The sequence below is a fragment of the Colobus angolensis genome, unplaced genomic scaffold (assembly GCF_000951035.1).
Source record: "Colobus angolensis palliatus isolate OR3802 unplaced genomic scaffold, Cang.pa_1.0 Scaffold61, whole genome shotgun sequence".
NCBI classification, from domain to species: Eukaryota; Metazoa; Chordata; class Mammalia; order Primates; family Cercopithecidae; genus Colobus; species Colobus angolensis.
Genome location: NW_012119710.1, coordinates 9,054,391 through 9,080,657, shown reverse-complemented (window position 1 = coordinate 9,080,657; position 26,267 = coordinate 9,054,391). Strand labels below are relative to the sequence as shown.

Genomic DNA, 26,267 nt, shown 5'->3' with positions numbered 1-26,267 from the left:
GGCGGGTGTGGAGGGAAGGAGGGCTGACCCCCAGCGTGACCTGGGACAAACCACGTCCCCTGCCTGCGCCTAGTTTCCTGATTTGAAAGAAGAGGGTGCTAGCCCTTGCAGAACCGATGGCAACCGCAGTGGGAATAACCATGGTTATTTTTGTCTGTTGGTTGGTTTTATTTTTTGAGACGGAGTTTCACTCTGTTGCCCAGGCTGCAGTGCAGTGGCGCGATCTCAGCTCACTGCAACCTCAGCCTCTCGGGTTCAAGCGATTCTCCCGCCTTAGCCTCCAAAGTAGCTGGGATTACAGGGGCCTGCCACCATGCCCAGCTATTTTTTTTTTTTTTTTTAAGTAGAGATGGAGTTTCACCATGTTGGTCTCAAACTCCTGACCTCAGATGATCCACCTGCCTCCGCCTCCCAAAGCACTGGGATTACAGGCGTGAGCCACCACGCTGGAAGGGTTGGTCTTCTTTGAGCTACTTGTAGGCCCTATGCTAAGCACTTTCACTGTTTAACTGATTTAATACACTTTACCACCCAGGAGGTAGGAATTATTATGCCCATTTTACAGAGAAGGACACTGAGAGGTTTCATGGCATTAATCAACTTGTCCAAGGTGACATGGAGGGTCAAGCAGCCGAGTAAGGGCAGCTGGACTCCAGGTCCCACCATGAGCCTCCTCTGTGTGTTATGGGGATGTGCAGGCAGGGCAGGATGGAGCCAGCCTCTTCCTACCAGCAGTGCTGGAGGTTGTCAGGCCGACTTGCTCAGATCCCAGCTCTGCCCTTCACTCGCTGAAGGCACATGGGCAAGAACTCATTTATATCCCGAATGGGCTGCCTGGTCTTCTCCCTTAGCTCAACCTCTGAGCCTATCTCCATTCCCCCATGGACAGAGCATGGCACGTAGAAGAAATTTAATAATTATTTGCTAAATGAATGAGTAAATGCCCAACAACATGGCTATATTTTGATAGCTGTTCCCAGTGTGATATTAGACAATACTTTAGACTAAAATGTAATATTATTAAAATAACTACATATGGTGTATATGAGCAAAAGCCAGATGCAGGACTGCATACAGATAGGACTGCAGCCATGTGGAAAGACGAGGTGTCAACGAAAGGAAACGAGAGAAACATTGTCACAGTAGTATGATCGGGCCACTGGACTAATTGCACTTTCTTCTTAATTGTCTCAGTTTTTCAAATGTTCTTTGATTGCACATATTATAAAGGGGACATTTTTCAAAAGGATCATTTCATCCAGATGGCACCTACAATTCAGCACCTAAGCAGTTTCCAGTGCCCTTGGCAAGAAGTCACTTGTCCAGCTTGTTTAGGATCCTTTGATGAAGACTTCGTGCCCCCAGGACAACCCTGGCCATTTCTTTTTCTATTTTTTTTTTTTTTTTTAGATGGAGTCTCGCTCTGTTGCCCAGGCTGGAGTGCAGTGGTGTGATCTCAGCTCACTGCAACCTCTGCCTCCCGGGGTCAAGCAATTCTCCCTGCCTCAGCCTCCCAAGTAGCTGGGATTATAGATACCCAACACCACACTGGCTAATTTTTGTATTTTTTTAGTAGAGATGTGGTTTTGCCATGTTGGCCAGGCTGGTCTTGACTCCTGACCTCAGGTGATCCACCTGCCTCAGCCTCTCAAAGTGCTGAGATTACAGGCATGAGCCACTGTGACTGGCCAACCCTGGCCATTTCTTACTTGTTGTTGACATTCCTTCAGACTTAGAGACCCCCAATATTTGTCAATGGGAATCTCTCATCTTCCTTTAATCCTGTTATTTCATTGATATCCCACTAGCACCCCCAACCCAGTACCCTTAACCTGTGTCCTTGACCCTGTTGACCTCCAGAGAGCCTCACCCATCCAGTACCTCCTGTGGCAGAATTGATCTTCTGGAGGCCAGGCCACTGAGCAGAGCCTCCCGTGGCACCAACAGTGATAGAAGCTCCTGTACATTCTCCCCTTGGCTGGGCATGAACTTTGGGTGGAGCAAAGGCAGGCCGCAAGGCTGCCTCAGGAAGTCGGGACCTGATCCCTAGGACAGTGCAGAAACACCGAAATGGTTTGAGGCAGGAATGCACATCACTGGATTTGAGGTCTTCAAAAATGGCTCTGGCTGCACTGTAGACAGCGTATGGGTTAACAAGAGTGGGTACTTCACAACAGGCAGGAAGCTGCTGCAGAATTCAGGGGGGCAGTCAGATGGGGGATGTGGGGGTGGGTGGGACTGGCACCATCTGGCGATAGCTATACCCCAGGAGCTGCGTGTTTCACACACTTGCTGATTTCAGAAAGGGCCATCCATCACTCTTGACAAAGTGTCTGCTCATTCTAAAAGAACTCATTTATATCCTGAATGGGCTGCCTGGTCTTTCCCCTTAGAGTTACAACAGTCATATTCATTTACTTCCAATTAATAAATGGAAGTGGCTGCTTCTAATGGGACCTATTCAATATTCTACTTGAAAGTCTAGAGCGAGAATTATCAGGGAGCTGGCATGCCCGTCCCTCCCCATTGCCAAGAGGACCCCCAGAATCTCCAATGGAATGTGGTTTTAAGTGCATCCATGTGGACTATAATTTTACTTTTGAAAAAGGAAAAATAAATACTTATATTTTCCTCAGTGCAACTACAGAAAGTAAAGTTTGACAAAATCGCCCCAGCTAGTGGAAATATAAATCTCTAGGTGAAAGGCAGTAATGGATCCTGAGATTTGCAGGGGTATCAAAAGGGTGACTGGTTTAGCAATGTAGAGAAGCATGTATTCTCTCCATTGAAATGGCCCCTAGTCCTCACTGCTTTTTTTAAAAATGCAGATACCCAGGTCCTGTCCCAGACCTGCTGAGTCAGAATCTGGGACCTGGGTCTGGGAGATTTGGGAGCAGCCAGTGCAGCTGACTGGAGCCAACAGACCAGAAGGGGCCTGGGGCCTGGCTGTTGCTGATTGATCCAAATCCTGGGTAAAGATTTTCAGCCCATCTACCCTTGCTGGGAGGCCTGAAAAAAAAATGCTTTTTTCACCAGGCCAGAACCCACTCTTGGGGCTGTGCCTGGGACCACCTCTGCCACATATCAGAGGGACAAAAATTGGGTGAAAGGATGGGTCACAATAGGTTTCTCTGCTTGCCTCTCTGAATTGCAGAGGAAATTCTCACTCAGACTTCTGTTCTTTCAGTAATACGCATACAACATTTTTAATAATGTACAACAAAACTGAGATCTTTATTGGCTTTTTTCTGATTATAGAAGTAATGAATAGTGTAGGTTGCTCAGTCAAAGACAAAGGGATAAATCAACCAGAAATGAACAAGTGGCATCCGAGACATCTGTTGTATGTGTTCTTCTGCAACAATAAAAAAGCAATGTGTGTCATGGGTGTGCAAAAGCAGCTGGGCCAAATGTCCTGATCTTTAGCAAGTGACTCCCAAGAGGATTCATTCATTCATTCAGCAAATATTTACTGAGTGTCTGTTTAGTGATCAGAGACTAGGAAAGTGTCGGAACGCCCACCACCCACTGACCCCAAGAAGTATCTCTGTAGGAGGGAGGGTTAGGGTACAGAGAGTGCCCCGAACCCCTTTGGCCCTCACTCTCAACCCTTCCTGAATGGCAGGTGATGGATCTCGGCCGCGACGCCACCCGCCGCTTCTTTAACTGGTTTTACTGGAGCATCAACCTGGGTGCTGTGCTGTCGCTGCTGGTGGTGGCTTTTATTCAGCAGAACATCAGTTTCCTGCTGGGCTACAGCATCCCTGTGGGCTGTGTGGGCCTGGCATTTTTCATCTTCCTCTTTGCCACTCCCGTCTTTGTCACCAAGCCCCCCATGGGCAGCCAAGTGTCCTCTATGCTTAAGCTCGCTCTCCAAAACTGCTGCCCCCAGCTGTGGCAACGACACTTGGCCAGGTAAGGAGGGGATCTGGGTGCCAGGAGCCTCCAAGCTTGGAGAAGCGCTAGACTGCTTCTGGGGAGGGATGGTCTGGATTGCAGATATTCTGGTTCAGCTACAGTGATAGCTTTTTATGATGATCTGCTCTCCAGTGGGCCAGAGCTGCCCACTGTGACTGAGGACGGAGGTCAAGGTAGTGGTGGTGGTGGTGATGGTGGTATTATTGGTGGCCATCTACGTATAGAATGTGTGAGGATGGGGCTGGGGGGCAGTGGCTATCTCTCTAAGCACTTTGGGAGGCTGAAGCTGGCAGCTCTCTTGAGCCCGGGATTTGAGGCCAGCCTGGGCAACATGGTGAAAACTCATCTCTACAAAAAAAATACAAAAATGAGTGGGGTGTGGTGGCATGTGCCTGTGGTCTCAGCTACTCGGGAGGCTGACATAGAAGGATCAATCGAGTCCAGGAGGTTGAGGCTGGAGTGAGCCATGATGGTGCCACTGCACTCCAGCCTGGGTGACAGAACAGAAAAAAAAAAAAAGAAAGAAAGAAAAAAAAGAAAAAAGAAAAACAAGGAAGTGTGAGGATGATTGGGGTCTCGACAGTGAAGATGGTAGTAAGGATAAGGATGATGGCGTTGGTATCTACACTGAAGACACAAACATTGGCAATGGGGATGACAATGGCATTAAAGGAGGGGATGAGGGATGGTGGTTCCAGTGAAGGCTGTTGGGATATAATGTGAATAATTCCAGATTACCCTATTACTAACCATCACAGCGTCTTAGGAAATCGACCAAACTCACTCCCTCCTCATTAGCTGACATCCAAGGGAGGAAGGTTCTGAATGACCGTAGGTCCCATGGCTTCCTTTTGCTCCTCGCCTTCCTAAATTAACTGTCCACTTACGCTAAGCAAATCTGTCTCCAGACCTTGCAACCAGTTACAGCTCCTGTCAATAGGATCTAGATGAAAAAGGTGAAGAACATGCTTTCCCCAATCTGGCATATTGCTAGAGGTTTGTAAGTTGTCGGGAGCCAAGAAGTGTGGTGGTTTTCGTTATTTATCACTGCCTAACAAACCACACCGGATCTTACTGATTTAAATGACCTTGTTATCTCCTCTCCCAATTCTGAGTGATTGGGCTCAGTAGGGCAGTTCTGTTTCTCATGATGGCACTGGGGTTGCAGTCATTTGGAACCTGGAAAGGGCTGGAACATCTGCGTCTGCTCACTTACATGGCTGGCAGTCAATGTGGGCTGTTGGCTGGGAACTCAGCTGGGACTATGTGGACCAGAGCACCTAGATTTCCCCTTCATGTGGTCTTACCCTGTGGCTTGAACTTCTCACAGCATCTTGTGAGGCTTGCAAGAGGAGGGAGCATTCCAAGAATGCAGAAGAGGGAAGAAAGCAGAAGTTATGGGTCTTCTTAATGCCCTTAAGAGGCGTTGAAGTCCCAGACCACCACTTCTGCTTCATTCTAACAGGTCAAAGCCATCACAGGGCCAGCAGGGAAACAATGGCAGGAAAAGTAAACTCTACCTGTTGGTGGCAAAATGGCAGCACACCCTGGGAAGGGTGGAGTTGACAGTGACTCTCTTTGGAGATGACCACACTAGTATTGTCCCTTTTGGAATCTCAAAGGACGATGCAAGGCTCTTGGACAAAAAGAGGTCAGAAAGCTCTCAGGACAAAGGGCAAAAGGTAAAGGTTGCAGCAGTGATTGATCAATCCTGTCACCTACTGATGTTTCCTCTACCCCCACCTCTCCACTCTCTCTGCCTTGTCGTGGAAGGAGAGGGTTGTCATGTTGACTGTTGAGGAGGATGGACTTGGGACAGCAAGTGGGGGGAATTTTGGTGTATCGAATCTGTAACAGCGTCTCTCTCTCTCTCAGTCAGGCTTGGACTGGGACTCCCCTGGTTCCTGTGGCAAATTGGTGCTACAAGCCAACAAATCCCTTCAGACTGTTTTCCACAGTCTCTGGTCTTACTTCCCTCAGGACCCGGAGGGGTCACAGCTCTAGAGCAGAATGAGTCTCGGCCAGGCACCTTTGCAACAAAAGAGAGGATAGAATAATATTGGCAGTGGTGGTGCCAACACTGAAAAAGAGTGATGGTGATGGGAATGGAAACTCTGTGGAGAGGATGATTCTGCTGACAGCAGCCACCTTACTAAAGGTGATGATAGTAAGGATGCTGGCTTTGGCAATGGTGGTGATGATGGCGAAGGTGGGGTGGAGGAGATGAGGGTACTGATTTCAGAGACATGCTGATACTGAGAGGAGGATTAAATTAGGGGGTGATGGTGGGAGTGAAAACAGTGGCTGAGGTGGTGGGGAAGTTTATGGCTGCTGTGTTTGTTTGTTTGCTTGCTTGTTTTTTGAGAGGGAGTCTGGCTCTGTTGCCCAGGCTGGAGCGCAGTGGCACAATCTTGGCTCACTGCAACGTCCATCTCCCAGGTTCAAGAAATTCTCCTGTCTCAGCCTCCCAAGTAGCTGGGACTACAGGTGCACACCAAAACAGCCTGGCTACTTTTTGTATTTTTAGTAGAGACAGGGTTTCACCATGTTGGCCAGACTGGTCTTGAACTCCCGACCTCAGGTCATCCAACCGCCTTAGCCTCCCAAAGTGCTGGGATTACAGGCATGAGCCACCAAGCCAAGCCTTGACTGCTGTTTTATCTGCTGCCCCTGGGGTCCCACAGAGACCATCAAGGTGCCCGCCTGCTGCCTGACCAGAGGTCTCCCCAGCCTGGGGCTTCCCCGCAAGAGGACATCGCCAACTTCCAGGTGCTGGTGAAGATCTTGCCCGTCATGGTGACCCTAGTGCCCTACTGGATGGTCTACTTCCAGGTGAGCACCCCTCCCCTTTTTCTCTGGGGGCCTGGCTCCCCACTCACCACCTGAATGGCTTCAGTTCTCATCATAGAGGCCCAGGGCATGTGGAAAGTGGGAAAGTCTGGGAATAAAGTGAGGTACTGCCCCGTACCAGCTAGCATGGGGCCTGGCACAAAGCCATCTCAGCAATCCAACTCCCTCGGGTGGTGTGGCAAGAGAAACTCTGGATACGGCTTCCTCCTGAGATACCACCTGCGGGAATTGAATTACTGGGATGGCTTTGTGCCAGGTTAGGTCCTTGAATAAGTCACCTCATCTCTCTGGGCCTGTTTCCTCACATGTACAACGGGTGGCTTAAACGAGAGGCTTTTCCAGCTCTGCCGCATTCAGATTGTCCGACTTGGTAGCTGAGGCCTAGGGAGGGTGTGTCAGTTGCCCAAGACCCCACGGCAGGCAGGTCAGGGGCAAGCTCACAAAAGTGGGTACTTTGCAACAGTGGTTCCCCAACCTGGCTGTGCTTCAGAATCACAGGCAGAGCTTTTAAAAATATGCTGGGTTTTAAAAACAGATTCCAAGTCCAACCCTAGGCTATTGAATCAGAATTGCTGGGGAAGTCTCTAGTTTAAACAACTTTTCAGGCCGGGTGCAGTGGCTCAAGCCTGTAATCCCAGCACTTTGGGAGGCCGAGACGGGCGGATCACGAGGTCAGGAGATCCAGACCATCCTGGCTAACACAGTGAAACCCCTTCTCTACTAAAAGATACAAAAAAAACTAGCTGGGCATGGTGGCAGGCGCCTGTAGTCCCAGCTACTCGGGAGGCTGAGGCAGGAGAATGGCGTAAACCAGGGAGGCGGAGCTTGCAGTGAGCCGAGATCCGGCCACTGTACTCCAGTCTCGGCGACAGAGCGAGACTCCGTCTCAAAAAAAAAAAAAGAAACTTTTCAGATGATACTGATACTCAGAGTTGAGAACTATTGCCTCCTACTCACCGTATTACTCCCAGTGGGGAGGTCAGTGATTGTGTGTGTGTGTGTGTGTGTGTGATTGTTAGGAGGTTAGCAGCTTAATGCTAGCCCCCAGGCCATAAGATCATTGCCTTTCATATCCCATTCACAGGAACATTTGTTGGAGCTCCCAGCCTGCTACTTAGGGGCACACAGAGTATGTCTATGATGAGACAGTGGCATGTGGTGGGAGGGTGTCCATGGCTGATTCTCAGTCATACCAATCAGATACTGACTTCTTTCCATACCAGTTGGTAAATGACTACTGCCCTGAGCAGCCCACATGCCCTCCCCTGCCCTGGCGCTTCCGGTGGGAGTCTCCTGGATCCTACTCCATTATGTAGCAACTAAAGGGGCAATGCCTGGTATGGGACGTGGCCCCTGGGCCCTGCTCCTGCAGCTGTGTCCAGAGCCATTCCGGCAAGTCCATGTCTATGCAGTGCTTGTGTCAACCTGTGGGACTCAGCTTGATTTCAGTGTGAGATGAGAACTCCCTGTGGGGGCAGCCATTACCTTTCCCATTTCAACAAACATTTATCCATGCTTACCCTGTGCTGGGCCTTGGGGACACAAATACGAGTCAGACCAGCTGTGCCTGGGCTCTGGGCTAAGGCCTGCCTACAGGCCTGAGAGCAGAGCGCAGGAAGCTCCCTGCTCAGCCCAGCTATGTAGGAGAAAGGAGGGTGGGAAGGTGACTATCTCCCTGAGACTGGGAGAAGGGACAGCTGCCCAGCTGCCCTGTGCTCTGGCTGAGGAATGCCACCTGGGAGCTGGGAGGGGCACGGCCAGTTCTGTTCCAGGCTCATCCCCGTCTCTCTTGGCAGATGCAGTCCACCTATGTCCTGCAGGGTCTTCACCTCCACATCCCAAACATTTTCCCAGCCAACCCGTCCAACATCTCCATGGCCCTGAGAGCCCAGGGCAGCAGCTATACGGTGAGAGATAAATCATGTGTTCAGCACCCAGTTCAGGCCAGATAGCAGCTTCCTCTGAGAAGAGGAGGAAGTGAAACTGCCTTCACACTCCCCTTTCCTGGCTGCAAGGCAACCCCGGGATACAGGAAAAGCACCTGGAGGGCGGGAGAACTTGTGTCACAGTGCAGGGATCCTGCCAAGATGCTCACCTGCTTGAAGGAATTCAGGCCGGCTGCACACCGCCATGCTGCCGCTCTGAAGCAGGCCTCGCTGCCGAGTCTGCAGCCTCAGATTAAGCACACTCAGGTCCCTTTTCAACTCTTCCTTGTCCCCTGTTTCTCTGGGACCCTTAGATACCTAGATCTCTGCCTTTCCCAGAGCTTTCTAAACCAGTTCCTTGGCATTTCAGAGACTCAAGAAATGAATGATCTACAGAGCTGGCAGATAAATGAGAAATTTGCCATTGTACTCCATTTCCTTGCCTATGGCAGATATCACTAGTCAATCATGACTTTTTTTATGCTGAGCCCGTAAATGTTCCATAATCAGCCACTACCAACTGATAAAAGTTAGAATACAAGAGGAACCTATCTGCCATCTCTATATAATCCCACTCCCTGGCTACACAGCTGAGGAACGTGAGTTCCAGAGAGGGGAAGGAGCTGGACCCCTGGGTCACTCAGGGCCAGTCTGCAGCCAGGCTCCTTCCACTCTGCTAGCCTGCCTCTCTTGACTTCCTCCTGCCCAGATCCCGGAAGCCTGGCTCCTCCTGGCCAACGTCGTGGTGGTGCTGATTCTGGTCCCGCTGAAGGACCGCTTGATCGACCCTTTACTGCTGCGGTGCAAGCTGCTTCCGTCTGCTCTGCAGAAGATGGCTCTGGGGATGTTCTTTGGTTTTACCTCCGTCATTGTGGCAGGTGTGCAGAGGGGTGTGGGGCAGGGGGCTGAACTTTGGGCTTGGGGAAGTCTGGTTCCACCACGGGCTGATGCTGAAGTGGTAGCCTGGGCCAAGTTCAGCCTCTCCCAGTGGGCGTCAGTGTTGGCTTCCCAGAGGTGCAAGCTGAAAGAGACCCTCCCATCTAGTCCAGCTGCCCCTCATTTTGGCAGAAGAGGAAACTCAAGCCAAGAGAGGAACAAATATTTTCCCCAGTGAATTATAAGTTCCTTGAAGGCAGGGATTGTTATTCTTTTTTATTCACTGCTATGACATGCATGTGGGCCCTCCACAAATGTGTTGAATGAATTTTCCACTTAGTGGCAAAAGAAGACTTAAAAAAAATTTCTCTTCCTTCTTCGTTTTAAAAGGATCTGGAGCCATTTGTTACAACGTGGGGGTTGAGGGTGGGGGTGTGAGGGGGCAGCTAAAGAAGTCTTTCACACTGTCGCACAAACCTGAACCCTTTTTACTCAGTGACTTTATAACCCTGAAGTTCCTTAGAGTCTCTGAGGGGGAACAGGTGAGTCTCTAAACTCACCTGTTTTAGAGACCAAGTCTCTAAACTGGGGACAGGTATCATTCAGGCCCTGAGCAGGGCTCTGCCCTCGTGGAACTCAGTCTGATGGGGCTTGTTGTGAGGATTAAAGGAGATGAAGTCTGTAAAGCACTCAGTAGTGTGCCTGGATCACAAGTGTGAGCTGGAGAAATGAAACCTCCATAAATGGTATTGTGTTGAACGTGTGAAAACCCAACTAGATTTTATTCCAGCTATATCCTTAAAGCAGTTTGTCCTATTTTATCCTCACAATAATCCTGGGAATGTTATTCCTGCTTCTTGCATAAGGGAACTGAGTCTAGAGAGGTTAAGTGATTCGCCCAAGGTCACACAGCTAGCCAGGCTGGGAACCCAGGTCCCCCAACTCCATGTCCAATGTTCATTCCACTAGAGCACTGCTATCTCCCAAGCAACGCAGGAGAAGGAGATAACATAATTAAATTTGAAAGCCAGGTTGGAAACACTACAGCAGTACTTGATGTTGCAGTGGAGAAGTCATGTGATATCGTGGAAAGTAGGCCGGCTTTGAAACCAGACATACCAGAGCTCAAATCCAGCCCTGACTACTTATCAGCTGTGTGACTGTGGGCTGGTGCTTAACCTGTTTCACTTTTTTCACCAGCAAGGATGCATAGTAAATGCCTAGCACATAACAGGTTCTCCATTAATGAGAGTTGTTAATGAGTGCAAAACTCAGCTCGGAGCTTCTAGCAGCCAACTCCAAAAGGGAAGAGCTGGTCACATCTTGGCCTCCTCCTCCACCCCGAGTCCAGGATTCTTTTCCTTGCCTGCTGCTTAATCTTTGGCTACTTCATGAGCACCCCGTCCCCGCCGTGTACAAGCTCTGCTGTGGGCTAAGCTGCCTGGGGTAGGCCTGACTATAATCCCCCTCTGCTCCTCCACCAGGAGTCCTGGAGATGGAGCGCTTACACTACATCCACCACAACCAAACCGTGTCCCAGCAGATTGGGGAGGTCCTGTACAACGCGGCACCACTGTCCATCTGGTGGCAGATCCCTCAGTACCTGCTCATTGGCATCAGCGAGATTTTTGCCAGCATCCCAGGTACCCTGGATCCCCTCCCCTGCCCCTACACCAGTGATGGGCTCTGCCCGGTGGTACCTCAAAGTCAGGGGCCCCAGGGCTACAGCCTCCAGGGCCCATCTGCATGGAGGAAGGCAGTGTTTTCTGACCAGTGCTCTTTCACTCAACTGGGATCTATTATTGGCACCTGGCTCAAGTCAGCCACTGTGATAGGCGCTGGGGATTTGGAGGCAAGCAAGGCACTTCCCACGCCAGCTCTCCACGTATTCCCCTGGTGCCAGGTTCTCCACCCTCTGTGTCTTTGAAGTTGCTGTTCCCTCTACCTGAGATTGAAGGTGAACTCCGATTTCCCCTTCAATTCTGAGCCTAAATACCAAGGTCCTTGGGAGGAAGGGGCCCTCCCTTCCCACCCCGTGTTCATCTCTCTATCATAGCACACTGTACTCCGGGTCATAATAATGGATTTCTATGTCCTTCGCTCCCCACCCTCCCAACCCCCTTCCCTGGGCTGGGAGCTAGAGCTGCAAGGCTGGGGCAGGCCCTTCAGGCAGCAAAAAAGTAAGGGCTTCCTCAGCTGCGGGTCCAGGGCTCGGCTGGGTCAGATGTAAAGAAAAAACTGACCCTGGGAGCTCACTCAGATGGGGAGTCAGGCAAACAGTGAGCCAGTGGTGTGCTGTGGAAGTCAGGGCAGAGTGTGGTGGGAGCCCTTAAGCATGGAGGGGGGTCAGGCAGGTGAGTGGGTAGGAGGAGGGGTCTTACAGGCAGAGGGAACAGCATAAGCAAAGACTCAAGCCTTTGGGAAGTGTGGGGGATAGGACTGGAGAGGCAAGGGAAGTGCAGTGGAGGTGTCGAATTTGTGGGCTGAGCCTGCACCTTGGGATTTCCCCTGAAGGCAACAGTGCCCCTCCCCTCCAGGGGGTTTAGGCCAGGAAAGGACCCCATCCGAGATGCTTTCGACAGATGCTCCTGGCTGTGTGAGGAGGACAGGAGTCAGGGGAGTTGAAGAGGCATTTGCAGAAAGTGACCAGGACTGGGGTTGGACCCAGAGAAGAGGAAACAGAGAGAAGGACATACATTTAGAATAGATTTCAGAGGTTGTATCAAAATGATTCGACGATGACATTGAAGGTGGGCAGAGATGGTGGGGAGAGAGAGGAAGTAAAGATGGTGCTGTCACTGAAATGAGTGACCTAGCAGGAAGGGGAGGAGGGGAGACAGGGCTACTGGGGCAGCGCATGGAGCACCCCGGTGCAGGGGTTCAGCCAGGAGGTAGGTAAGCAGGGCAGAGGGAGAGGCGACATTGATGCATAGGTGCTGTCATTGCCATTGAGGGGACAGGCATCCAAGGGAAGCCTGGAGGGTGGCTTGGTGGGGGCAGGGTCGGGGGCAGCAGGCAGGGCCTGAGCCTGTTCTCTGCACCTGCACCAGCCCCTGAGATCCTCTCTGCTCGCTCTCCGCAGGCCTGGAGTTTGCCTACTCAGAGGCCCCGCGCTCCATGCAAGGTGCCATCATGGGCATCTTCTTCTGCCTGTCGGGGGTGGGCTCACTGTTGGGCTCCAGCCTCGTGGCACTGCTGTCCTTGCCTGGGGGCTGGCTGCACTGCCCTGAGGACTTCGGTGAGTATGGGGCCTCCCCAGGAGTGGGACATGGGTGGAGGGAGGCTTGGAAAGGAGGTGGCAACTGCTAAGTGCTTTGACTCTGGGCAGAAGCAAGAAGAGGGCTAGACTTGGAGAACGGGGTTCTAGTCTGGGCTTGGCCAGTCACCCGCATCATGGTCTCCCTCCTTGGGCCTTTGTTTCCCCAACTGTTGAACTTAGTGGACCTCCAAGGCTCCTTACTGCTTCTGGAACTCTGCCATTTCTGGCTGAAAGGTTACCTTTCTCATGGTGTTTGTATTTCACACCCCCTTCTGAATAGCTGAAGAGGAATTGTAGATACCCCTGGAGACCTTCAGGAAGCCAGACATTAGTGGGTATCTGTCCAGTGTCTTCAGATCCCACCACTGCCCACATGGCCTCAGCTGCCAGCCCCAGGGCTGGGACACGGCACGCACAGGGTGCAAGTCAGAGGATCCCTGTCCTGACCCAAATCTAACCCCTCCTTTCCCCAGGGAACATCAACAATTGCCGGATGGACCTCTACTTCTTCCTGCTGGCTGGCATTCAGGCTGTCACGGCTCTCCTATTTGTCTGGATCGCTGGACGCTATGAGAGGGTGTCCCAGGGCCCAGCCTCCCACAGCTGTTTCAGCAGGGACAGGGGCTGAACACACTCCATTCCAGCCCCCTTGCTTCACTCCACCAGACAGACGGCAGCAGTCCCAGCTCTGGTTTCCTTCTCGGTTTATTCTGTTAGAATGAAATGGTTCCCATAAATAACGGGCATGAGCCCTTCCTCACGACCATGGTCCATGACAAGGGGCAGGGCAGAGGGGGCCTGGGTGGGAGTCCTTGCGGGGGACCAGGCAGGGGACTTGGATCAACAAGCACCAGACGAGCGGCGGGGGGGCAGGCGAGAGGCTCGGTGGGACCTCCACCATTGTTGCCCCAGCTGGTGGCTGACCAGGTGGCTGTGGAGGGTCAGGAGCTCCCCCGGATCCTCTCCATGTAGTTGCGAAGCTCCTCAGGGTCCTTCAGCCCCATGTCCTCACACACCCAGCGGATGTCCTCCTCGCCTGCCACAAGGATGGACTGCACAGCAGGGGCCCCTACAGGCTCCTCAGGTGGCTGGACTGGAGGGGCTGGCGCAAATGTCACGAACTCTACTCGCTTCCGCCGCCCCCCAGCCTCCTTTCGGGCCAGGGTGCTTGAGGAGCTGGTGGTGCCCCCAGGAGGGCCAGGGGCCAGGGTAGGGGCCTCCCCTCCTCCCCCACTCTCACAGGGGCAGCCCCCCTCCCCCTTGGGCAGGCCAGGGGACTGCCGGTCCAGCTGGCGGCTCAGTTCCTCCTGGTCAGTGCCCAGCCAGACCCAGTTGTGGGGCTGGGGGGAGGTGGGGTCAGTGGCACTGTCGGGAGGCTCTTTGCGCTGATAGCGCAGGATGAAGACCACACCATTGACCAAGAAGACGAAGATGGCCACGCAGAAGATTCCCAGCAGGGCGTACATGCCCAGCTCTAGGTCGGTGACACGCTGAGGGGCAGGGACCATCTCCTCCTCCTCTTCCTCCTCCTCCTCCCTGGCTTTGGTGTCCTCCTTCCTGGCTTCCTCCTCTGCCCGCTCAAACTTGCCCCTCACACCTATATTGTCCCCGACACTGCCTGCCACCTGCCGTTCACCACCCATGGTGGCTTCTGTGGCTGGTGGGCTCCAAGCAGGGCTGGATGGGAGGGCAGGGGCTGGAGTGGAGGCAGGGGGCAGCCCCAGCCAGGCGGTGCCAGAGGCCAGAGGCACTCGGTGGCGGCCCCGGCGGCAGGGCTCGGGCGGGTGCAGAGCCACATGCAGCGGCAGCCCCTCGGCGCCTGCCCCACTCACCACCACCCCGAGCTGGGCGCCCTGCTCCTCAGCTGGCAGGATGGCACCAGGCTCCTCGGCTGAGACGGACAGTCCCAGGTCACGGCGGTCATAGAGCTCAGCCGGGGCCACAGTGTGATCAGAGAAGGACAGCCATAGGGAGAGGGCCACCTCCTGTGGGGCACACAGACACAGGCAGAGACACGCGAGGGCACGCACGCATGCACAGAGAAACCACTCCCACAGAGACAGGCCACATGGAAGAGAGACCAGAGAGAAAACAGAGACACAGGCAGATAGACAAAACACAGGGAGAGAGGGGACGCGTGTCAATCACCTGTCTGCCACTCAGTCCTAGGGTCTGAGTTATTGGGAGGGTCCTCAGTTAGAGCCATCTAACCAACCTCCCACTGCCATACTCCAGCCACTGCTTGATCACCTCCAGCTGCAGAGAGCTCACTACCTCAGAGTCAGTTCTCACTCTGAAAACCCTAAGGGGTCAAGGTGCCAGGTTCCCCTTCCTCCCATCCCCCTCTACCATGAGCCCCCATCTGGAGATGTTGACCTCATCCCCCTGACCCCCCAACTGTCACCTGCTTTGGGGCGGGAAGGGCTGACTGTGCCCAGCACGTGGCTGTGACCTCCCCGGGGTGGGCAGTGCCCCGGCTCAAGGTCAGCGAGATGCCCATCACTGGCTGCACCCTCAGCTCCAGCACTGAGACCTTGTCGTCCGTCACAGCCAGGGCCTGCTCCCCCAGGATGGAGTCAGACAGCGGGGAACGCACCTGAGGGTGGGAAGGAGCTGGAGGTGGGGGAGCCTTCCATACAGACAGCCCCCACCCAGAGGGAACTGGGTGCTCCCAGCACCCTTACAGGCTGCTCTCCGGAGGTGGGGGGGTCTTTGCCACGGACAGCCCCCACCCAGAGGGAAAAAGGAGCTCCCAGCAGCCTCACTGGCTACTCTCCCTCTACTCTTTGCACCCCAGTGCATACGTGGACCCCAATCCCACACCTAGGGGACAGTTCCCTTTTCCCTCAAGACCTGGTCCCCACATTACCCACACCTCAGCCCTTCATAGCTAGAGGGCTTCCCCGCTTATGCGGCCACCCCATTCTGAACCCATCCCCAATCCCACTGCTCTCAGACCTAGACCTCACAACTCCCCCACACACTCTGGGCTCCTGGCACACTCTTCACTCCCACCCGCAAGCATTTTGGGGGCCCCTCCACCCTTCTCAGGAGGTCTGCCCTCCTGGTCCCCGGCTGCTTACCTCAATGGAGGTGACACCGGGCTCCCGGCCCACCAGGACGCGGCCGCCCTCCAGCGAGGCTACACGTGGGTCCAGCACGCGGGCACGTGGCGCCACAAGGTGGGACACGTCCAGCAGCCAGTTGGGGCCGAGCAGGTGCGTGAGGCGGCGGCCGCCGTCCAGCGGGTGGGCAGCGAAGGGGGCGAGGAAGCGCACACCGGCGCGCTGGTACTGCAGGTGGCAGCCACGGGCGCGCCGCTCGGTCTCATCTGCCGCCTCTGTGGCGGGTTCCGCAGGCCTGCAGAGCGGGGAGGCCGGAACTGGCTGTCAGCGCTGCCCGGCCCCAGCCTGCCCAGAGCCCAGCTGCTGAAGATCCCCAGCTCCTCCCCGGCGGCTCCTAATCGCCAGCGGCTCCTGTTTCTCAAAGGCAGACATCCGCCCCTCTTGGGGTCAGACCCTTCGACCCCCAGCCCACTCCGGACCGGCGCTGTGCCTCGATCACCGCTCTTGCTCCCAAGTGGACCCCAGGGGAGATGCTCTCTTACGGGGACCCTGGGGGCGCTCACTCTCTGAAGGGCCTGGAAGCTAGATTCCAGAGGCGTGGGCCACCTCGCCCTGGGTTTTGGGGAGCCCCCTCCAAGGGTGTTCGTTTCCTGAGCTCTGTGTCATCTTAGGCTCTGAGGGTACAGCAGTGAGCAGCATAGACAGACCCCGGCTTCAAGGGGCTGACATTCTCCGGGGAGGAGCGTGGAAAGGATGGACAGGCAACATTAACCCGTACTGATGTAGATTAGGAAGTGGAGGGTGCTACGGGAAAAATGAGGCAGGGAAGGAGAGGGATGCCGACGTCAGCAATTTCGCAGAAAGCTGTCATTGGTTGGGCGGTCCAGGGTGGAGGTGGGCAGAAAGAACTGCAAGCAACGCGGCAGTTTTTCAGACCCCGACTTGGGCCCCTGGCTGTGTCCCCTGCGCCTCTCCGTCCCAGTGTGACTCGCCAAGGCCTGCCAGCTTCCTCAGGCCTCCACTCACCCTTCGGCAGGGCTAGGTACCCTCCAGCCGCGGACCTGCTCCAGGGTGGTGTCAGTGAGCTCGATGCGCAGTGGTAGCAGCGGGGCCCACACTGTCAGCCGCAGTGAGGCACGGAGCCGGCGCCACCAGAAGTCCACCCGCACCCCCCGAGCGCCCCGGCTCTCCTTGCCAGCCACGAACACAGCATCACAGGCCTCAGACACCTGTGGAAGGGCAAAGGGCAGGCGGGCGGGCTAAGCCACTAAAGATAGGTGTGAGGTTGGGCCCGGTGGGTGGCTCATGCCTGTAGCCCCAGCACTCTGAGAGGCCGAGGTGGGTGGATTGCTTGAGTCCAGGAGTTTGAGGCCAGCCTGGGCAACATGGCAAAACCCCCTCTCTACAAAAAATACAATACATCAGCCAGGGGTGGTGGCACGTGCCTATAGTCCTAGCTACTGGGGAGGCTGAGGTGGGAGGATCCCTTGAGCCTGGGAAGCTGAGACTACAATGAGCCGGACTGTATCATTGCACTCTAGTCTGGGCACAGAGTGAGACTCTGTCTCAAATAAATAAATAAATAGATTAAAAAAGAAAAAAAAAGGCATGGGCCAGAAGAGAGCAGCCCTGACCTCAGGCCATAGGATGGGCTCCCACTGAGTTCGGCTCTGTGTCTCAGGGGAATGCATGTTGCAGCAGGAATTTGGTTAAGCCCCTGTTCTTTGTTTAAGATTTTACTGCAGGGGCCATTCCTTGAGTTTCCCTGGGGCTCAGTCAGGGGAACTGGCCATTGCATACCAGTCTTCCTCCTGGCAGAGCAGGGGTGTGAACCCAGAACTTTGGCTCCTTATTCGTGCTGGCCTTTGACATTGCTCTTGGAGCCACCTGGCAGCCAACTACAGCCAGGTAGGCAGAGGTGGGACAAAGCAAATCTCCCCACCAAGGCCCTCCAGCAGGAACTACACACATTTGAGCAAAGGGCGCCACAAGTGGGGAAAGGCACCTTCTCCCTTCAAGTGGCTGCGATTTGCATACATGCAGGCTCCATGCTTCCCCTCTTAGAACTTCAAGATAAGAAAGTTGCTCTACCCACCCCCCTTTTTTTTGCTTCACAATCACCAGTAATAATAATAATAATTTTTACCATTGTATAATTATTACATCATATTATAACAGCAATAGGCGCCATTGTTTCAGCTCCTGCTATCTGCTGAATACTGTCTTAAGGTGCTTTTAATTCTTACAACAACCCAAAGATATGTTCCCATTTTAAAGTTTAGGGAACGAGGCTCAGAGAGGTTAGGAGATCAGCCCATGATCACACAGCTGGTTGACAACAAGGATGTGTTTCAAACTAAAACTTTCTGATCACAAAGTATGTGCTCTCAACTCTCAGGCCAGCTCACCTGCCCGTGCAATAATGAGCATGAAAGTGTCTAAGGTTGGGGACTGTTAGGGTTACTTGGCTCCCACTTGATTTGGGAGAGAGGTGGCTGGAACAAAAGAAGTTGAAGCTGTGGTTCCTCCCATGAGGTTTCTGGTCTCAAGAAGAAGCTGTTCTCTTGGGGACCCACATGAGGAAGGAGGAAAGGGGTGCGTGTGTAACTTTGCCCACACAAATGCAGACTCACATGAGCTGGGTACCTGCCACTCACCTGCAGGACCTGCGTGTTGGCCGACTCGCAGCCGACATGCTCTGTCACCTCCACCAAGGTCCCCCCGCCGTCCACAGTGACAAGGCGCACGGGGACATGCTGGGGCACTCCAGTCAGTGGTGCTGTATTCACCAGCTCCTCAGCCTGGGGGTGGAGGAGGGGCTCAGCCCCAGGTCCCTCAGCTCATGGGCTCCTGGGACTTGGCCTCCAGCCTTCCCCGGCAGAGATGGAGGTCTCCTTACCTTGGCCAGTGGGATAAGGGCTCTGATGTCTCGCTCTGACACCAGGATTTCCCACACCATTTTGTCCTTCTCTGCTTCAGGGGCCTGGCCGGGGTACTCCAGCTGCCACGTGACGGGGCGAGTGACCGCTACGCCCCCACCAGTGCTATTCTCCACCACGAAGTCCACCCACAGGAACTCAAACAGTTCAAGGGGACTGCCGGCCAAAAGAGAGAGAGAAGCCAAGTGCTTGCTAGCTGCCAGGTATGACCTCAGCTGTTACTACATTCATGATTATCCCAATTTTACACAGGAGAAAACTGAGGCACAGAGGTTATACAGCTCACATAAGACCACACGGCAAAAAGTAGCAGGGCTGGGATCTGAACCCAAGCATCCTCGCTCCAGCCCAAACTCTGACCCACTCTTGGCCTCTCTAAGATCCTTGAAGCCACTTAACCACCTTCCACCCGGCAAGGTGGCTTGCTCCCCTGCCTGCCTGGGCCCGCTTCCCCCAGACTTCTGCTTTCCACAGCCACTGAGGTGGCATGAGGGAGATTCACTTCCAGGTTCTAGGACCAGACACTGGACCCTCTGAATGATAAGCTTCCTCTGATCAAACAAACATCTATGTGCTGGGAACCGTCCTGGGTGCTTGATAGGCAGTACTGTATTTTCAAAAATGCTAAGGGATGCATTATTATTCCTATTTCACAGGTGAAGAAACTGAGGCTTGGTTAGGGGAACGTTCACTGGCTTGCCCCAGGTTTTGCCCACCCCAAAAGCATCAGAACCAGAATTCAAACTGGGGCTACCGAGTCCATGGCCCTGACCCAGGCTCAGGGCATGAATAAGAAGAGTTCACAACTGCAGAACTGCAGTTCAGAACTGCAGCTGGGCTTTCTGGGGAAATGTGAATGGCCCAGAGAAAGAACCATTTGGTGGCAGCAGAGGGATGGAGTAGTGGCTATGAGGGCTATACCTGGGGGACAGGATTGGTTGGCATCACTTAGAATAACACTCACAGACACTTGCTATGCCTGGCACATGGCTGGGGCTGGGAAGATAGTGGCCGAATGAATGAATGAATTATGCCTGCTTTGTGCTTTGTGCCTTGAAAAAGTCTGTCCTTGTGTCTGCTCACCTGGGGATCTAGAGGCAGCATGGCAGCTCCCAAGTCTGCCCACCTGCACTCTATAACCAGCCCTCCCTCCCTTGCCCCCTGGGTGGAGGGAAACTGCCCACCTGGAGTCTGGCTGTGTGAGCCCAGCACGGTGGCAGGTGATGAGGGTGGTGTGGTGCTTGGAACCCTTGAAGCGGTCCAGCTTGGCAGTCCACAGTGTGGGCTGGGCTGGGCGGGCGGCTGTCACATGCAGCCCCTTCTTCACCTTGATCCTGGGGAAGAGGGTATAGGCTCAGTTTGGCAAGGTGGATGCTGAAGTGTGGGCTGGATTGAAGGGGAAAGGCAAGGGGCCAAAGCCCTCTGACCTCCCCGGCTCCAGTCTGAATCTCCTCTTCACCATCTTCCCACCCAGAAGGACCCCGCCTCAGTGCAGCTCACACCTTCCAGCTCTCCCCCACCCAAAGAACACTTACACCTCCCCACTTCCCATAAGGTCAAACCTTAGCCTGGCATTCGGGGGCCTTCCAGGGTCTGGTTCAGCCTTACCTTTGGCTGTGACATCTCTCCATGCACTCTCTGCTTCAGCTACACACAAGTTCTTCCCCCCACACATAGCGCCCATTCGTGGCTCCAAGTCTGCCCAGTTTGTGCCTTCAGTCTGCTCTGCCCTTTCTTACTTTACCTGCTGATGCTTTAAGCCACCAACAACTCACAGACCATTTCCTTTAGAAAGCTTTTCCAGTGGTGGGATGAATTTCCCCCTTACTGCACCCAGTGACCCAAGCTCCCACAGCACTTTGAACCTCCCTCAGTGCTTACACACCCACACGCCTTCTAATCCAATTCATGCCCATCCAGCTCCCTTCCCTACCACTGGGGGCCCCTTTCTGCCAGATAGGGACTGGCCCTTGCTCGTGTTTGGATCTGCAGAGTGAAGACACAGGGCTTGGCAGTCCACAAGTGTCTAGGAAAGATCTGCTTAATAAGAGTGAGAATAGTAGGGCGTAGGAGACGGGGAGACACAGAGACGGGACACGCACAAACCCAGGCAGAGCTTGAAACGAGGTCTAGGTTTCAAAGCATGTCTGCAGACCACTCTTCAACCCTCAGGAAAGGTCTCATTACAAAGTGAACCAGTCCCAGTGCCTCACCGTAACCAAGCCCAGGACTATCCTGCCTAGAACTCAGGCTTCTCAGAATCCTAAAGCCTAAGAGATGTCTCACCCATGAATTCCTGCACTAGACTCCAAAAGCGAGTCATACTCTGCAAGCCCTTGCCTGGTGAACTGGGTAGGTGGGTGGGGGCTGCTTTGGGGGAACTTATTACAGAAAAGGACACAAAGAATGAGGGCCTTCCTATGGGGAAGAGCAGGCTCTGTCCAAAGCCTAGGGACCTATGGCGAGGGTGGCAAGGAGGGAGAGCATGTGGGTGAACGTGATTGGGGCAAATATCCCTCTCCGGAGCCCTGGAGCAAGAGCCCACGCTTAGGTACTGCATTTTCCAGTCTCTAAGCCCTTTGCGGGTTTCCCTCCCTAGAGCCTTGCAGCTGCCCTGAAGCTGGACCATGTTAGCCCTATTGGATAAAGGAATCTCAGGGAGGTGCCAGGGAGAGGGGCACCTTCCTACTTCTGCTCTAATTCCAGGGTTGTGCCCATGGTGGGCTCCTACCAGCACAATCATGGCTTTTTACCTGGAAGGAGTTTGGTGGACACATGTTTTGCAGAGGTCAAGGATTCCAGCAAGGACCCCAAGAGGAGCAGGTACCTGTCCCTAGTCTTCCCACAGAGGTTCCCACCCTCACCCATCCCCACGGCCTGGTGCTCACCGCAGGGTCAGGAGGCTGGCTGTGAAGTTGTGCCGAAGCAGGAGAGTAGCACTAAAGAGCTGGCCGGGCCGCACTGGCACGTCAGGCACCCGCAGAGTCACAGCCTCGTCCAGAGGTACCTCCTGGTACTGCGGGGGGTCTGCTGGGCGCAGCTCCACACCCCCCACTGGGAGGGCCTGCTCCCCCGGGTCGTTCTCCTCACCGGAGCCACAGCCTCCGGGGCCCTCGGCCGCAGGCTCAAGCGTGTAGGCCAGCTCGGCCTGTGTGGTGGAGGCCTGGGAGAACCAGTGCGAGGGAAGCTGCAGCTCCACCACGCAGGCGCCCAGGGATGGCTGTGAAGACACGATAGCAGTAATTGGCATGCGGGTGGGCGCAGGGCGAGGAACAGGATTCTCAGCACCCATGGCAGGAAATGCAGAGCTGGAGGGGCTCATGAAAGGGAGGCCCAGCATGGGCCGGAGACATAGCCTGGGTGACTCAGCAAACCGGCGACATGGCTGGGCCTTCAGACCAGGTCTAGGTTTCAGAGCATGTCCGCAGACCACTCTTCAGACCTTGGGAAAGACCTTTGCGGGAACTTAGTACAGAAAAGGACACAAAGAATGAGGGCCTTCCTATGGGGAAGAGCGGGCTGTGTCCAAAGTTTAGGGACCTACGGCGAGGGTGGCAAGGAGGGAGAGCATGTAGGTGAACATGATTGGGGCAAATATCCCTCTCTGGAGCACTGGAGCAAGAGCCCATTACCTTGGGAAAGGTCTCATTACAAAGGAAGCCAATCCCAGTGCCTCACCCTAACCAAGCCCAGGACTGTCCTGCCTAGAATCTAGTCTTCTTCTCAGAATCCTAAAGCCCAAGAGACACCTCTCCCATGGAGTCCTGTGCTAGACTCCAAAACGGTGGAAATAGCAATTATAAAAGTAATACTACTAATAACGTAAACATACTGGCTGAGTGATTACTCTGCCATAAGCTATCCTTACATTCATCTCACTTATTCCTTCCTCTAACTCCAGATGAGGTAGGAATTGTTATCACCCCATTCTTCAGATGAGGAAACTGAATCTCAGAGAGATTAAGTTACTTGCTCAAACTCACACCAAGGACTGAACTCCCTCCGGGGCCCTAAATAACTTTTCACAGCACTGAAAGCAGTGGGGGCAGACGTGGAGTCGGGTGGTCCACAACCCCCACGCCTCCCAGCAGTGGGGGCTTCCTCTCTGCGGTGGGCCCACCACCTGGCTGATGCAGCTGCAGCAGGACCAGCCTAGCTGGGGCCTGTCTACTCACTTGGAAGCGGCAGGCTTGGTGAGCAGTGCCTGCAGGGTGTGTCGCATGGAGCCGGGCACAGGGCAGGCTGCCAGACCCTGGTGGCCAATCCTGCCCTTTGAGGTGGAAGAGAACCCGGGCGTGGGGCTCCGCTGGAGTCACAGCCGCTTCCACTGACACGGCCCGCACGTCCCACGGGACTGGCCGTTGGTGGTGCTCAGTGACTCGAGGAGGGACCACCTGGAGGGAGAAAGAGAGGGCTTAACAAAAGAGGAGGTTGCGGGGGAAGATCTAGGAAGACGGGATCCCAGCTTGGCAGAAGAGAACCTTTGTGGGCTTCAGTTTCCCCCTCTGGAATATGAGGAGCACAGCAGGGGCTGGGGAAGGCTCAGGCCCTGAGTCCTGTTAGCCTGAGAGTCCCTGGTGCCCCCTCCTTACCTGCTGAGTGGCAAAAGGCGGGTAGGAGGCCCGGAGAAGTGGCTGGGCCCTGGGCCAGGGCTGCAGGAGCAGAAAAGTCTCAGATCGGGAGCTCAGAGAGGAGTTGGCAGGTGGGTAGTGGCCCACCTGCTGCACACGGAAGTACTCAGGGGCGTCTAGGAGCTCCAGGGCTGCCGGCAGGTAGACAGGGTCCAGGGGAGCCTGGCCACAGTCCACTGAAGAGGGATAAGAGGGAGAGATGGCAACAGCTTCAGAGCTGGCAGGGGATGACCTGAGTGCCATGCTGGGCACAGTAGTTGTGGGCAGGAGAGGGAGAAAAGAGCTGTAAATGTCCCTTCCCCTCTCACCACCATTTCACAGATGACATCACTGAGGCTTAAAGAGCCTCAGGCAGGTAGTATGTAGCAAAGCCAGGATTCAAATCTGAGTCCAGGACTGGACACTTCCCAGCCATTCCTTCTACTTTCCACAGACCTTGGCTTTCTTCTCTCCAACAGCCTTCTCAATGTCTGCTTTTCTCCAGCTCCTGCCCTCTATCTACTCGCCTCTGATACCAAGGCACTTCCGGGGTACAACTGTCCCCAGACTGGGCCAGTGTGGTAAAAGATGGTAATGACGTGAGCATTCTCTGCCCTGAATCCTTGGCCAGGCTTTGCTGGGCATCCACCCCTCCTCCCCCATCATTGCCATGGCAACCTGAAGCATCTTTCCAAGCTTGCTCCCTTCTTCCCTGAACCGACTGGTACCGAGTGCAAGTGTGGGATGGGCAGGTGCGGAAGGTGCCAAAGAGATCTGTGAAGGCACTTGCTTGCCCTGGGGGGAGGGGGTGGAGACCATGAGCCTGGGGCGACTGTCAAAATAGTCAATCGTCAGAAGGACAAAGGACCACTAAGGCCATATTAGTTTGCCCTAACTATGAGCACTAATAATAATAATTAGCATTTTGTGAATGCTATATGCAGGTGAGAATTTAAATACTATATGTGTGTGAACTATTTGAGTCTTTGTAATAATTCTGTGAACCAGGTTCTATTATGATGAATCCCATTTTGTGGATGTGGAAAATGAGGCGGAGAAGTTAAGGAACTTGCCTGTGGTTCCACAGCTGGAGAGTGAAGGAGCTAGGAGTTCATCCCAGGCATTAGCCACTAGACCATCCGGCCTCTCCACCTGCCACCTCTCTCTCCACTCTTCACTGCCACGGTGCACCCTGCAGGCTTCATGCCCTGGAGCGCACCTTCTCTCTGCTCTGCCTGGTGGCACCTCCCTCCTCATTCAGGGCCATGAGTGAATACGGCCTCCTTCTGAAGGAAGCCCTCCTTGGTTACTCGCCTTCCCACCAGTCTCCTGTCTTTTGCAACCCTGGGTGCCTCCTCTGAATTAGTAATCTTCCTATCAACCAGGGACCTTGTCGTGCTCATCCTGGAATTCCCCCAAACTAGGAAGCTCTCCCTAGAGAGGATTTCCTGGGAGCCTGGAGACCTGAACTTAAATTGATGAACCTTGGGTCAGGCATTAACATTTTGAAGCCTGTTTCCTCACTTGTAAAACGGGCAGATGCATTAGGTGACCCTGTGGACAGGACAGGGCTGTGTAAACTGTGGAGTGCTGTCTGGAGAGGGGAGGCATTATTGCTGCTGCGTAATGGATTTGACAAGGTTTTCCTCCTCTCTCTAGCAGGACTCCCACCGGGTCCCTCGGGCTGGGGAGCAGGTGGCTGAAAGCAACCCCACAGCTAGCTCCCTCTCAGCCCCACAGCTGGACTGTGGGTGGGGGTGGGGGAATGGGTTTCAACCTCCTTCCTGGCCCTCCCCACCAAGGAGCATATGACTGAGAGGCTCTCTCTGCCCCCTGCCCCCTGCCCCAAGCGTAACAGGTGACTACTGCTCCCTAGGGGCAGCCACTGGCTTCACGTTTGCCTCCTACTCCATTGCCTCCATAATTACAAGATGCTCTCAGCCTGACTCCCACGGACTCCCATCACCCAGCGCTCGGCTCTGCTCGGTGGCGAGGACGGCAAAGAATGTTTCTCTGTCCCCCTGTCTTCTGTGGCATCCTTTGCCTTGCAGCCACAGCCCAGCTAGCTCAGGTCAAGGGAGTCCGACCCCCACCCCGAAGAACAGGGAAGTTGCTGCCCTTTCCCCCAGTGACAGGAATCCTCCCAAGGGCTCTAGAAGGCAAGGATGCGGCCATCCCTGGAGACGCCAAAGTCAGGGAGCCCCTGGAGGAAGGCGGAGGGAGGGCTTGCGTATCTTGCAGGTCCCAGGCAAAGGGGCTGCTTTCCACTCCCGAGGGGGGTGGGTTGGTGTTGGCGGAAGGAGGCTAGGTGGGTGCAGCGCTACAGACCACAGATGAGGGAGTGGGGATGACGTTAGGGCGCCCGGGACCGGGGCCGCTGGGTTTGATGCCCGGGCTGAGGGGCCCCTCGCAGAAGGTGCGGGACGGGGAAGCCCCTGCGCCGGGCTGCCCCGGGTCGCCGCGGGTCAGGAAGGAGTTGCCGGGTCGTGCAAGGTGAAGGAAACCTTAGGGGCGAGCGGCTGGGGAAAGGTTCCCGAGTGCAAGACCTCTCCGACCTTCAGGGCGCTGCGGGGCGACCCCGCTCAGGGTTCAGTCCGAGAAACCGAAGGTTCGTGGCTCCCGGGCATCACTCGCTCCCACTCGCCCTGGCCCGGCCCTCCCCTCCCGCTGACCTCTCACGACGTCCACGGCGAGGGCCACCAGGAGGCAGAGCAAGGGGCCGTAGGGCCCCCGGGGGGCCGCTGCCGCGCGCCCGGCCATCAGCGCGCACATCCTTCCCACAGAAGGCGGGGACCAGGCGGGCGGCTCAGGTGGACCTGGTCCCA

The 26,267-nt window shown here is 54.7% G+C and overlaps 2 protein-coding genes across 2 annotated transcripts; one reads left to right on the top strand and one right to left on the bottom strand.

Moving 5' to 3' along the window:
* Positions 1–1,091: 1,091 nt before the first annotated feature.
* Positions 1,092–13,591, top strand: SLC15A3 (solute carrier family 15 (oligopeptide transporter), member 3). Its single transcript, XM_011963579.1, has 8 exons — positions 1,092–1,145; positions 3,626–3,915; positions 6,603–6,750; positions 8,565–8,675; positions 9,403–9,571; positions 11,054–11,212; positions 12,652–12,807; positions 13,302–13,591. Exons 1-8 carry the CDS (start codon positions 1,092–1,094, stop codon positions 13,454–13,456), a joined length of 1,242 nt encoding a protein of 413 aa, XP_011818969.1. The 3' UTR covers positions 13,457–13,591.
* Positions 13,516–26,266, bottom strand: TMEM132A (transmembrane protein 132A). The gene is made up of 11 exons (XM_011963551.1): positions 26,115–26,266; positions 23,425–23,639; positions 23,008–23,226; positions 21,721–22,052; positions 20,017–20,166; positions 18,793–18,988; positions 18,551–18,694; positions 16,920–17,122; positions 15,912–16,188; positions 15,233–15,424; positions 13,516–14,813 (listed from the first exon to the last, which is right to left on the bottom strand). Exons 1-11 carry the CDS (start codon positions 26,212–26,214, stop codon positions 13,770–13,772), a joined length of 3,072 nt encoding a protein of 1,023 aa, XP_011818941.1. The 5' UTR covers positions 26,215–26,266; the 3' UTR covers positions 13,516–13,769.
* Position 26,267: the final 1 nt, after the last annotated feature.

Bases quoted from the DNA above. Each gene is read 5' to 3' on its own strand.
- TMEM132A (XM_011963551.1), bottom strand. From the start codon at position 26,214: ATGTGCGCGCTGATGGCCGGGCGCGCGGCAGCGGCCCCCCGGGGGCCC. The intron at 18,695-18,792 runs GTAAGGAGACCT...CTCCACCCCCAG, and splicing joins CCCTTATCCCACTGGCCAAG to GCTGAGGAGCTGGTGAATAC. The intron at 17,123-18,550 runs GTGAGTGGCAGG...GCCCTTCCACAG, and splicing joins CCAACACGCAGGTCCTGCAG to GTGTCTGAGGCCTGTGATGC.
- SLC15A3 (XM_011963579.1), top strand. From the start codon at position 1,092: ATGTGGAAAGACGAGGTGTCAACGAAAGGAAACGAGAGAAACATTGTC. The intron at 1,146-3,625 runs GTATGATCGGGC...CCTGAATGGCAG, and splicing joins AGAGAAACATTGTCACAGTA to GTGATGGATCTCGGCCGCGA. The intron at 8,676-9,402 runs GTGAGAGATAAA...CCTCCTGCCCAG, and splicing joins CCCAGGGCAGCAGCTATACG to ATCCCGGAAGCCTGGCTCCT.